The sequence below is a fragment of the Camelus bactrianus genome, chromosome 16, assembly GCF_048773025.1.
Source record: "Camelus bactrianus isolate YW-2024 breed Bactrian camel chromosome 16, ASM4877302v1, whole genome shotgun sequence".
In the NCBI taxonomy this organism is placed as follows: Eukaryota; Metazoa; Chordata; class Mammalia; order Artiodactyla; family Camelidae; genus Camelus; species Camelus bactrianus.
In genome coordinates, this window is record NC_133554.1 from 30,776,852 (window position 1) to 30,789,279 (window position 12,428).

General features: G+C 57.8%; 1 protein-coding gene across 3 annotated transcripts in view; it reads right to left on the reverse strand.

Annotated features, from left to right (window-relative positions):
* Window positions 1-12,428, reverse strand: part of RARA (retinoic acid receptor alpha) — a 42,494-nt gene that overhangs the window by 16,465 nt on the left and 13,601 nt on the right. For all 3 annotated transcript variants that reach the window (XM_074342863.1, XM_074342864.1, XM_010960446.3), the window contains exon 2: window positions 4,963-5,504. In XM_074342863.1, the coding sequence (XP_074198964.1) occupies window positions 4,963-5,140 (178 nt within the window). In that variant the 5' untranslated portion in view covers window positions 5,141-5,504. The remainder of the gene's footprint in view (window positions 1-4,962; window positions 5,505-12,428) is intronic.

The window sequence follows — 12,428 nt, forward strand, 5'->3', positions numbered from 1 at the left end:
GGCCCTCAGCAGTTTGGGCTGAACTGAACTGGCCCCGACTTGTGCCATGCAGGACTCCCTCCTGTCCCCAACCCCATCTGGAGGGGATAACAAACAGAAAATCGTGAGGCCCAGAACCAGATGGACATCGGGTCCTAGTACAGGGTGGCCATCCCCCAAGACAATGGGGCTGCAGGGTACTTAGGTACCACTCAGGCCCTCACCAGCAAGCAGGTCACCGTGGCCTCACAGCAACCTGCCTTGCCAGCAAGCATGGATTAGGAGTCTTGCTTTAAAAAGGAGGAAACAGACTTGAGAGAGGCTGAGTGACCTACCCAAGGCCGCACAGAAAGAACTGTCCTTTAAGATTTCTACCAAGGAGGCCTTGGTCCCTGGGCTGGCTGAGGTTCCCGGGAACCCAGAAGTCAGAATGAGGAGGGGAGGGCCTCTATTTCTGATCCAGCCGGGGCTGCTGGCCTCCAGCCTACCCTGGGAGACCCAGCTCTACTGGCTGTACCCCAACTTCATGGAGGGAAAGGAGCAGGAAGGCGCTGTGGGCACCGCCCCAAAGGGATTTGGAGAAGGGAAACACTTCCTCTTTCCGCAGACACGACCCCTCAAAGGGTCGTCAGGACCTGCACTGGCACATCCCCATGGGCACAGTGCCCTTGGCATGGGGCAGACACAGTTTCTCAGGTCCTAGCCTGACTAAGAGGACAAGCTTCCTTCCCTGAGTCCCCTCCCCCACCCCCACGCTGGGGTCCTGCCCTGAGGGAGCTTGTGTACTACCAATGCTTCCAGATAAAATGTGAGGAGGCCCCATTTTCATTCAAAACCCCATCCAACAGTCTTTTGGCTGACTCTGCATTTTGGACCCCAGGAAAGGCAATGCTAGCAGTACCCCCTCCCCCTAGCTGTCCTATTGTCCAGGGAGAGTGTGGGCAGGAGGGAGGGAGGGAGGACACCAACTAAAAAGGGGAGGGAGTGGCAGAGGAGAGGAAGGGGAGAAGGGCACACCTCCTCTGTCTCCCCCAGACCCTAGGACCACTCTCCGGTCTTTTCTCGGCACACACAGCAAATGTGCAGATGGAAAGGAAAAGTCTGGACCTTGTCTTTTAGGGTCTCCCATGCCCAGCTCCTCTACTGATCGCTTCCAGCTTCCCTGCCACAACTCCACAAATGGAAACAAAATAAGAATAAGAACTGTGGCTTTTACATTCTGTTCCTACAGTGTCTGTCTGGAGATGGGGGGAAGGGTGCCCGCTGAGCTCTGCAAACTCCCGGGGCTGCAGTGGGCTGATTCGGGGGCGGGGATGGGTGTGAACAGATTGTATCCGCAGCTTCCAGGACAGGATGCAGATCTGGCCCAGGCCTCTTATCGCGCTTTCCCTCCAGCCTTCAGGATCAAAAACAGAAGAGGAGGCGTGGCTGGGGGGGTGGGGAGGCTTCCCTACGCCCCCTACTGGGTGAAGGGGGGAGGTCCTCAGGCAGAAGCTGGGCTTTAGCCTTGGGAAAGGGGGGTTTCAACGTGGCACTGATCACCCCAAGGCTCCTCATAGTACCCTCAGGCAGCTGCCTCTCTGGAGGGTAGAAAACAGCCTAGCTTTAAGGTCACTTAGCTCAGCCACTTAATCACCAGCACCGTTCCTCATGTGTAAATGGAGATAATGTCCCTCTCCCAGGATTGTGGGGATTAAGATTTGTAAAACAGAGATAAGGTCCCAGGCACACAGTAGGTGTTCCACAGATGTTAGCATCCCATTCTCTCCAACTCCCACCCTGGGTCCCTTTCCACTGATGTCACAGCCCCGGGCGCCACAGCAATGAGACAGCAACGGTCACATGCAAGGTGAGGAGCTGAGAGCATGACGTTGCTGATCTTGCCTAATCTCAGCCCTCTGAGGGAGGCTCTGGTCACATCCCTGTTTTACAGACGAGGAAACGTGCTCAGAGAGGTTATCGCGTGCACAGTAGGCAGCAAAGCCAGAACGCAAGCTACGCTGCCTACTCCCTGGGGCCCCACGCGCCACGGAGTTCCCAGCGTGAGCAACAAAACGGCAGGTTTGCTTCCTCTCCAGCCTAGACTAGCAATAAGAAATAGAGACCCTTCCCTCCCCAAGCACACAACACAGTCACATAGCCCTCCCCCAATACACGCTATGCCCTAAGTCACTGCCCCCTCCAGCACACAGTCGCCCCTCCCTGGCTCAGCATCGGATTCTCCTCAAACATGCTCTGACCCCCTCACCCAATACCCAGAAGCTATTGATCCCCTTCCCAAGGCACACCCGACCTTGACCTCCCCACCCCTAAAACACACCCAACCCCTTCCCCCCCCCCAACAAGACACACAGAATCCCAACCCTCTACAGTAAATACCAGTCCTCAGAGACCAAGGCCCAGGGGCTGCTTTAGAAGGGAATCCTGTACCATCTCTGGAGCATCCCACTCTGGCTCCCTAGGAGACTATAGTAGGACAAATACCCACCCTTCCCCCAAGTGACCCGGACAATAGCTCTGTCCTTTCACAGGCCACCCAGTCTTTGAAGGATACACCCAAGATCCAGACTCCTCCCAACTTGAGGAAAAGAATGGGCAGCAGAGGGGGAACTCTCCAAACACCTCTGCTGATGGGAAGTGGGAGGAGGGAGCCTCACCTCACGGGCAAGGTTTCCTACAGAAAGGGTGGCAGAGGGCCAAAGCCTGTCATTGCTCCTGGCAGGAATGGGGGCCACAGATGTCCACCTCTCTTAGGAGCTGCCTGACCCCAGCATTAGCCCAGCCTACCGTGGGGAGAGCGGGAAAGGCAAGGCTACCTCAATCTCTGAACCTTGAGTTGTCGCACTTTGCTACCCACAGCTGAGAGCCGGGGTCACCAGGCCCCCCAGCCCTGCCCAAGAAGGAGGGAAATGGCCGATTCCTGCTGGCTCACAGCCATGCCTCTGCTCCCAGAGAAGGGGAAGATGAGGGAGAAGCTCAGAAGCTGGGGCTCTGGGTAGGAAGAGAAATTGTTTTTGTTTACTAGGAGAGGGCAGGGAAACCCACAGGCTCACAGAGGGAGGGGGCAGGAAGGGGGCATTGCCTAACCTGGGTGGGGAAAGCCAAAGAAGGCTCCACTTGCCCGAAATGTGGGCACCCCACCCTGGGGGGAGAAGCTTACCAGGGTGGGAAGCAGGGGACCCGGAAGCCCTCCCCACCCACCTCTAAGAAAGAGGAAGAAGCTTGCAACATTCAAAGAGAGGGCAAAACATTTGCTCATCAGGCCTAGGACAGGGCAAGGACAGGGGCCAGGCCAGACCCCTCCAATCCTCGTGAGTCCAGGCCCCAGGTGGACAGAGTGTCTGGGGCTCTGTTTCCATCAACTGGGAAAAACAGGTTGTCCACCGGCATCAGGCTGCGGGCCCCTAACTTCTCCCTCCCTAAAAATCCCACCCTGGCAGGAAACAGATGCTCCAGTTACCTGAGCTGGGATATGAATCCCAGTCCCTGCAGAAGCAGCACCTATCACACCCAGATCCCAGGAGGCACAGACACACGCACTCATTCCACAGCCACTCTGAACCCAGAGCCTGGCCTCCCCCATCACCCAGCACAGCCTGAAGACCAGGCCACAACGATGTTCCCCTACTCCCAGGTCAAGATGCTGCCCACTGCACACTCTTAAGGGAGGAAACAGAAGGTGGAGGTTTGAGTAGGCCGCAGCCACCTGCCCCCTGCCCAGGGCATAAAGGGTGGGGACCTAAAGGAGCTCAGACTTCGAGCCCCTGCTCCCAGCAGCTATTGGGGCTGGGAGGGAGGGGGCCACCGTGTAGCCAGAGGAGGCAATCCAGGAAGCAGTGGTGGCGGTGGGCAGAAGGCCAGTGCGGGCAGTGAGGCGCCCAGCCAGGGCCTGCCCCTGGGACAAAGAGACTCCCTGGCTCCGGGCAGAGTGCACTGCCCCCATGCTGAGAAGGGGGCGCTGACCCAGCCTAGCCAGGCACATGGGGCAGCAGTGCAGGCCGCTTGCCAGTGGCCATAGGAGGGGTGGTGGGTGCCTGGGGCCGGGTGTTCAGTCCCTGCCCGCCAGGAGAGGTGGGACACGTTTCCCAGGTTAGCAGCTGACCAGCCAGCCCGCTGTCCGTGGCCCCTTCTGCTGCTTCCACCCCCTCCCGCCTGGGGCCAGGCCCCGGCTCCCTCCTCCCCCAAGTGCTGGCCTGGCGCCCAGCTGGGCCCTGGGGGCCAGAGTTACTGTAAGCGGCCTGGCAGGCCCGAGGCCCGGACTCTGCCAGCTGGCCATAGCTGCCGCCACCTCCCACTACCTGGCTCGGCCAGCCAAGGATGGGTACCGAGACCCCCATCCAGCCAACAGGCGACCCCCATGGCAGAGGGCGGAGGCAGAGAGAAAACACAGCCCTGACAAGAGCAGACTTGAGTCCACAGCCAGAGTCCAGGCTGAGCGCCCCCTCCTGGGACACTCACCCCATGTCCACCAGGCTGCCTGGGGGCCCCTCCCTCTCACCTTCCCCACAAAGGGAAGTACCACCCAGCCTGGCCAGCAGCTGGCAGGGCAAGGGGAGGGGATTCTGCTTCTTCAAGCCTCTTCCCTCAGAGGTACTGGATGGGGTGGGGCAGAAGTGGGGTGCTTCTCTCAGTAGAGCTGCCATTTCCACCAAATGTCGAGAGGTTTGTTTACCCGCCTCCAGCCTGTGTCCACTTCTTGGAGCTATTTATAAGGCCCTCGACAGCAGAGCACAGGGAGGGGGTGCAAGGGGCACCGCGGGACAGTACTGTCTCATCACTCCTCTGCCCCCCAACATCAGACACACCACCTTGTAGATGAGCCTATGAGCCTTTCATCCTCGAGCCCCCAAAATACGGTCCCCCTTGTCTGGGGAAGACCTCGCTGCTACAGCAGAACCGAAGTGCCCAGAGGCCCAGCCCCAGGCTTGCCTCCCTCCACAGCCCTCTCCCACCCCCTCCCACAGCGCCAGCCACCCCACTTACTGGCCGGGGATGGCGTGCTATAGCCGCTAACCGGAAGCTGGTGCTGGAGAGTGGTCAGAGCGCCTGGCGGGGAGAGTCCACCCAGCATGGGGGGGAAGAAGAAGGCGTAGGGGGGCACTGGGTAGCCATTGAGGTGCCCTCCCCCAGGTGTTGGACAGGAGCTGCTGTTGCTGGCCATGCCAAGCAGCCACAGTCAGAAGTGCAGGCAGACAGTCTGGAGAGAGGCTCTGGCGGGCTTCAGGCCGCCTCTCCTCGGGGCATGGGGCCTGGGCCCAGAGGGGGTTTGGGTGGTCAGCCCACCCCCCCTTCTGTCCTGGAGCTGCCGTCCAAGGCTAGCAGGCTAATCTCAGCCTCCTGGAGCCCCCACTCTCGCTGGGGGCCAGGTGGGCTGGGGGACGTCCCAAGAGCTGGTCCTGTGGTATCGGAGATCCGTGAGCTGGCACTTTCCCGGGAAGGTCCAGAGCTGGCCTTCAAGGCGCCGAAAAGGATGCTCTCCTAGATGGGCCCCGGTGAAGCAGCTGGGGGGGCCATGTCCTGTGGTGCTGTAGAATGAGGAAAGACAGGTGAGTGGGCACCAAGGAACGGGGCTCACGGGCATTCCCTGTGGAGCTCCCCAACCTGGGCGGCCAGAGATTTTCCCGCGGCACCCGGCTGAGCAGACAGCTGGCACCATGCCTGGCTGGCAGAGACGGCCTGGGAGCAGGGCCCAGACACTGTTGGGGGTGGTAGGCCAGCACTGCCAGGCTAGGGAGACAGGGACAGAGCCCAGAGCCGAAGTCCTCTCACTCACAATCCTGAGTGGAAGGGGTCCCCAGTGCCATGCCACCCCAGAGGATTCCTGCAGCAGAGGAAGGCAGCTGGCCCTCCTTCCCCTAAAGCGGGTTACCTGAGGTCAAGATGCAGAGAACGTGTGCTTGAGGGGAGGAGGGAGGAGGAAGAAAAGCCGCTTCCCTAAAGCACTGGCACTTCTCAGAAAAATGACTCCTAAGCCAGGGGGCCCTTCTTACACCACTTCCCCCCCAAATCCAACCCGAGCACCCCAGATAGGTTTGTCCCACAGGCCCAGGGAGGAGGCCCGATTACATACACACAAATAAGGAAAAGGGAATCGAGGACTCCTGGGTACCACCTCCAATGCTCAACAGCATGATGGGCCAGGGGTGGGCAGTGGGCTAGGAGGGCAGGGACTGCTAGGCGTGGAAGCCCCCTACCCCCAGGCAAGGGAGACTGATCTCAGAGTTCACTCACATACTCTGCAGAAGCAACATCCTTGGAGAGGTGGGAGGTAGGCAGAAGATGAAAGGCCAGATGCCCCCCTCTCCAGTGTGCACACAGATCCACACCCTGTTTGAACAGCTGGGACCAGAGGACACGCATAGATAACAACATGGGTAGCAAGAAACAGAGATGAACCCAGAAATTTCCACGGCACAGTGAGACAGACAGCAACAAGAGTAAAGAAAGAGATGGAGAAAGAAGTGTCCACAAAACGATGCTTCAAATCCACTTGGGGTATAGGAGGATATGTGTAAATAAATACAGATGCATGTATTATATATGAGTGTGTGTATATATAAACACATACATATATGACACATGACAGACAAAAATATGGCCAATCAAAACCACGATGAGATACCACTTTACATCCACTAAGATGGCTACAATCAGAAAGACTGATATTAACAAGTGTGTGAGGATGTGGAGAAACTGAAACCCCTACACATTGCTGGTGGGAATGTAAAATGGTGCAGCTGCTTTGGAAAACAGTACGGCAGTTCCTTAAAAGGTTACACACAGAGTCTTATGATCCAGCAATTCCACTCTTAGGTACCTATCTACCTAAGAGAAATGAAAACACAAGTCCACACAAAAACTTGCACGTGGATGTTCATACCAGCATTCCTGACAGCCAAAAAGTAGAACTGTCCCAAATGTCCAGCAGCTGATGATGGAGAAATAAAATGTACATCCATCCAATGAGATACTATTCTGCCATAAAAAGGAACAAATACCGATCTATACACTACAACATGGGTAAACCTTGAAAACATTCTGCTAGTTGTAAAAGACCACATATTGTATGATTCCATTTATATGAAATGTCCAAAAGAGGCAAATCTATAAAGACGGAAAGTCAATTGTGGTTACCAGGCACTGGGACAAGGGTTTGAGAGAAATGGGAAGTGCCTGCTAGTGAGTATGGGGGCTCTCTTAGGAGTGATGAAAATTTTCTTAAAGTGATTGTGGTGATAGTTGCACCATTCTTTGAATATACAAAATTCTCTCTGAATTGTACACTTTAAGGGGTGAATTTTATGGTATATGAATGACATCTCCATTAAACTGTCAAAAAGAAGACAGAGAGAAAGGAAGGGAGAAAGGAAAGAAAAAGAAAACAAAAGAAGAAAACAGAGCCACAGAGACCCAAAATAAGGACTGCCTCCTTTTCCAACCCCTTCCTCCCCAAGCTCAAGCCATACCAGGTTCCAAGCTCCAGGCTCCAGGCTCCAGGCTCAGACCTGGAATCCAGGGGACACACACACGGCCAGTATTTGGCCGAGGACCATGCCTGGGATGGGGAGTTCTGCCAAGGCCACTGTGGACGAGGCCAGGACTTCTGGGCCCAGCTCAGCCAGCCAGCCAGACTGTGCCTGTGAGGGGCTGAGGGAGGGGAGGCGGGGACAGGTACTTGCTAGGGAGGGGGCAACTCCCCTAGGAGTGAAATCTGGACCTGGTTAATGACCATGATTTTTCACTGTTACTAATTATGACAACCATAGGGCCTCTCTCCTTATTTCTGAGTGAGGTGCCCCCTTCCCTCCCTGGGCCCCTGCTGATTCCCTCCCAGGCTGGAGAGAGGCTGACGTCAGAGGAACAGGGGCCCCACCCATCGGGCCAGCTGCCACCCTGGCCCCCCCAACCCCTGAGGGGCCCCACACAAGGGGAACTCGAGCCAGCAAGGGAAGGAGGGGCTGCCTGAGCCTCATTGGCGTTGACAGTCAGACCCTCTCTCTCAGACTCTCACACACACACACACACACACACACACACACACACACACACACACACTTGCAGAAACTCACACGCGCAGGTCTATGGAAAGCATCCGGTGGGCAAGAGCACGTCTGCACACCCAGCCTGTGTGTGTGCGGGCGTGCACGTGGCACGTGACGAGAGGGAACCTGGGGGTGCGACCTTTCCACACCGGGGCTCCACACACAGTGAAGCCGGCTCCAGGCCTGCGTGCACAGTCCGGGACACAGCTCCCCACAGACACACGACCACAGCCCCACGGTTTCCCAAACTGCACATTCCCTGGCCCTAACTCAGCCAGGCTGGCCTCCGCACCTGCCTCCTTGCCGACCCAGGGTCCAAATACGCACAGAGGTGCACCCTCTGAGAAACAGCCAGGTGGATTCAGGTCCACCTAGGGGCCCGCTCCCTGAAGTGAGGCCCGAGGCCGAGGCCCAGGAAGCTATTCACTCCAGACCCCATACATACTGACCCGGCTTTGGAGGGGTGGGGGCAGATTCAGTCTGGACCCTCTGAAGCCCACCCTTGACCTTAGAGGAGAGATTAACAGCAGCCACCTTAAAGCCTTAACTCTGCTCCCAAGTAGTTTGAAACTGGACCATACTTAAAATCTCGCCCACAGATACACACCCCAGGGAGAGGCTGGAAGGCCTCCCCCTCCCCCTCCCCCATCAGAGCCTCACTAAAGGAGCTCAGCCTGCAAACTTCAGTGCAAAGTTACTCAGCTCCCGAGGGGAAGCCTTGAGCCGAGGGAGGGGGTAAAGGTCACAGAAATGGGCCAACGGCCAGACTGGCCAAGGAACAGGGATGGGCAAGGGCAGGGATGATGGGGGCGGGGCCAAAGAGCACAGGCCCTGCCTCAGAAGGCCTCTCTGGAACCATGACCCCTGGGGAGATGCCTGGGCCCTGGCCCCCTGCACCCAGGGGTAGAGAAGACACTGTCAGAGAATCGAAACCAGCACCAAAGAAAGGGAAAACAAATTACCCACATCCAACCTCCACCCTATGCCTGCCACCTCCACTGCCCATGGGCACCCTCGACGGAGAGAAAAACCACAGGCCCACACCTCCCACATTCGGAGCCCATGCTAGGCATGGGAGAAAGAGGGGTGGGATGGGGGCTGCCACCAGCCATGCACCCCTGGCCTCCCTCACCCCTAAAAGGTGCCAGGATCCCTTCTCCAGGGTCAGGTGTTCGTTATGTTATGTCCCCAGAGTCACACCCTGGGGAAGAAGCAAGAGCTGACTGATCTATAAAGAACCAGCCGTGAAAGAACCAGAGGTTTGAAGGGTCAAATCTCAGCTCTGCCACTCTGGGTGACCTTAGGCAAGTCACATAACCTCTCTGAGCATCTGTTTACTCGCCTGTGAACTGCCTACCTCAACAACTGGTTATGTGATTTAAGAGATAAAAGTCCTGGAAAGCACCGAGCATAGAGCCTGGCAAATAGGAGGTTCGGGTTGACAGGGTCCCCTCCTCCCCCAAGCCCACCAGCACCACTTGGGTGGCTCCCTGCTCTGTGCCTCACTGGGCACTGTGTCAGCTCTCCCTTTCTTCTCCCAACCAGGGCCAGCATCTGCAGGCTGGGCTGGCAGAAGAATTACCCATTTCCCAGGGTCTGCTCCCCCCTCCAAGACTGAGAAGAGGAATGTGGGGTGAGGACTGTTCGGGGTGTGGGTGGAGGCCTGACCACAACCCTTTCCCAAATTCCCTTCTTTCATTTCACAAACCAAAAAAGGGAAACCTTTGGATTTGGGGAGGGGGAGGAGGGGAGGAGAAATAGACTATTTCCTCCTCTACCCTCAGGGGAGAGGAGCCAGGGGTCCCCAAACCCAGCTGGCCCAGCCCCCCTTCTTCATCCACTCTCTTATCTCTGCTCCCTGGGTTTCCCCACAACAACGGGGCTCCTGAGGACTAGAAGCCAGGCAGTCCCAGAGGGGCTGAGAGGAGGGAACAAGGATTGGGAGCTTAAAAGAAGGGGAGATGGGGGTTTCCTAAGCATTCTAGACAGTCAATGAATCATATGCAAATGACACCCGAAGCTCAAGCTCAACTAGGGGGTGGGGGGCAGGGACTCCAGACCTGGCAGAGCAAAGACCTGGCCCCATTGGACCCCCTCCTCTGCCAGGAGCTGGCAGAGCAGGGCAGGGCGGGACAGGGCAGATTTCAAACCAGAACAGTGGGCTGGAACTATTTATAAACTTTCCAGGAAAACGCACGCACGCGGGCACACACACACACACACACACACACATACACAAAACCACAATGTCTCCCTTCCCCCATCCTCCTCAGATCAGCCGACTGATGAACACTACTCCCTTTTCCCCTTTTTTCCAGGGGCCCCTCTCTCCTCTCCTCAAAAGGCAGGCGGCCACTCGGGTCTTCTGTTTACCTTTTGCTCACCCGGCTCTGGGCTGCAGGAAGCTGGCCAGGCCAGCCTCATTTTGAAAGAGACCACCCCAGGAGGGCCTGAGAAGGATCGGTGGGGTGAGGCTGGGACAGGTGGAGGGCATCTCTTCCCCACCAGCCCCTCAGAAGCCCAGGCCTGCCTCGCTGGAGCTAGGACTTGTTCAAAAGCCTGTCTCAAGCATGCACAGGCCCTGAGCACATCCTGGGAGAGTCCAGGGAGGGCTGCAGTCCAGCGTCTTGCCTCTGGATGTTGTCTGTGCCCCACTGTCTCAAGACGCAGCCCTTAGTCCCGGAAAAGCAGGTCTGATGTCTCCCCAACTGGTACCCCACCGGGCCCAAGGTTCTACCCCAGCTGCACAGTGCTGCCTGACCTCCACGTGTCACCATCTCAGCCGTGCCTGAACACCAGGCAGAAAGGGCAACTGCACAACCCAAGCCCAGGACAGGCCAGGTTCTGGGAGGATGAAGCTCGGGGTCTCTGCCAGTCAGGGCAGTATCCCTACTCCTGCAGCCCCAGGGACCACACCCAGAGCCCCTGGGAGAGGTGCTCAGGGCTCTGAAGCCCCGGGGTGGCTGAGGGGCCCACCCAGAACCAGAGCTGAAGCCTCCCACCCAGGTTTCTCTCGGAGCAGAGAGTAGGTGAAAGGGCAGGGGGCAGCCCAGGCCTCCAGGAAAAGGACCGACCCACAGGGAAGGAAGAAAACAGGAAGAGGAAGAGATGAGGCCGCTGAGGCCACAGCCAGACCACAGGAGCGTGTGGACCACACAAAGGCAGCCCTGTCCGGGGTTGGGGACCGAAGGGGCACAGACAAAAGGGGACCCCCCCCCAGCTTGGAAACCACCGTCCTGACAATCAGCCTGGCACGGGGCTTTCCCCACCCCCACCTTGGCAGCTGCCCCCTCACCACTGTCTCCCCTCTGCAGTGGGCAGGAAGCACAACTCTCACAGTGGGGGGGGGGGGCGCACACAGAGCAGCAGGTAGGGGAGTGTGCGTGTGTGTGTGCGCGTGAGTTTGTGCCTGGAGGTGTGTGTGCAAGGCTACAGCAATCCACCCCTCCAACCTTGAGACTGAAGCCCAGGGCAGACAGACTGTCAGCAGGACACAGTACTACTAAACCCCTCCCAGCATCCCTCCCTGGGGACCCAGGCTGCAGGGAAGCCGGGAACGGCCCACTCCTGCCTCAGGATATCCTTTTGGCTCTGACCCCAGACCAGGCCTGAGTCAGACTGTGCCCCGCCCCATATTCCCCCATCCATTGGCCCCCCAGGAACTTCCTACTCAGCACCGGCCTACTCAGTTGGGCCTGGAGCTAAAGAGTCTCTTCCCCTCTACATCCCTAGCTGAACAGAGAAGCCCACCAGGGGATGGAGAGGATGGTCACAAAGTCCCAGGGTCTGCCCAGTAATGCACAGGGCCTGCGGGGTCAGGCAGAAGCTGGTGCAGGCCCTGTGGAGGGGAGAGGATGCTCTGCAGACCACCACCTCCAAAACACACACAACCGGGGAGCCTGCACAGAGCCCCCCTTCACTCCAGCCTGGACCCCTAGAAGCTACAGAAACTACCTGGGGAGGGTAGTTGCCATGAGAACACATGATGGGAGAAGGCTCCAAAGTGAAAGAGGGATAGGGACTGGTCGTTTTTCTGAGGCGGCGGGACCCAGGCTGGAAGGAGCACGGTCTGCACAGTTAGTCAGGCTCACAGGCAGCCACAGCCAAACAGCCAGACGCGGTCACAGTCTCCGCAACACTCAGTCTGAGTGGGTGGCTGTGACTCCTTCCCACAGACAGAAGTCTGGGGGGCCCTGGGGGATCTGGGGCATTGGAGACCACACACACTCAGCCTGAAACAGCCCCTTGGGCAGGTCCCCCAACCCCTCCAACTGTGGGCCTAGGGGGAGGAGCAGCTCCCTCCCCACAAGAACCAGGGTAGTGCCCAAGGCGGCCGTCTCCATGGCAACCAATAACAAACATCCCGGGAACCACAGTGGGACAGGAAGTGACAGCCACGTGACAGGA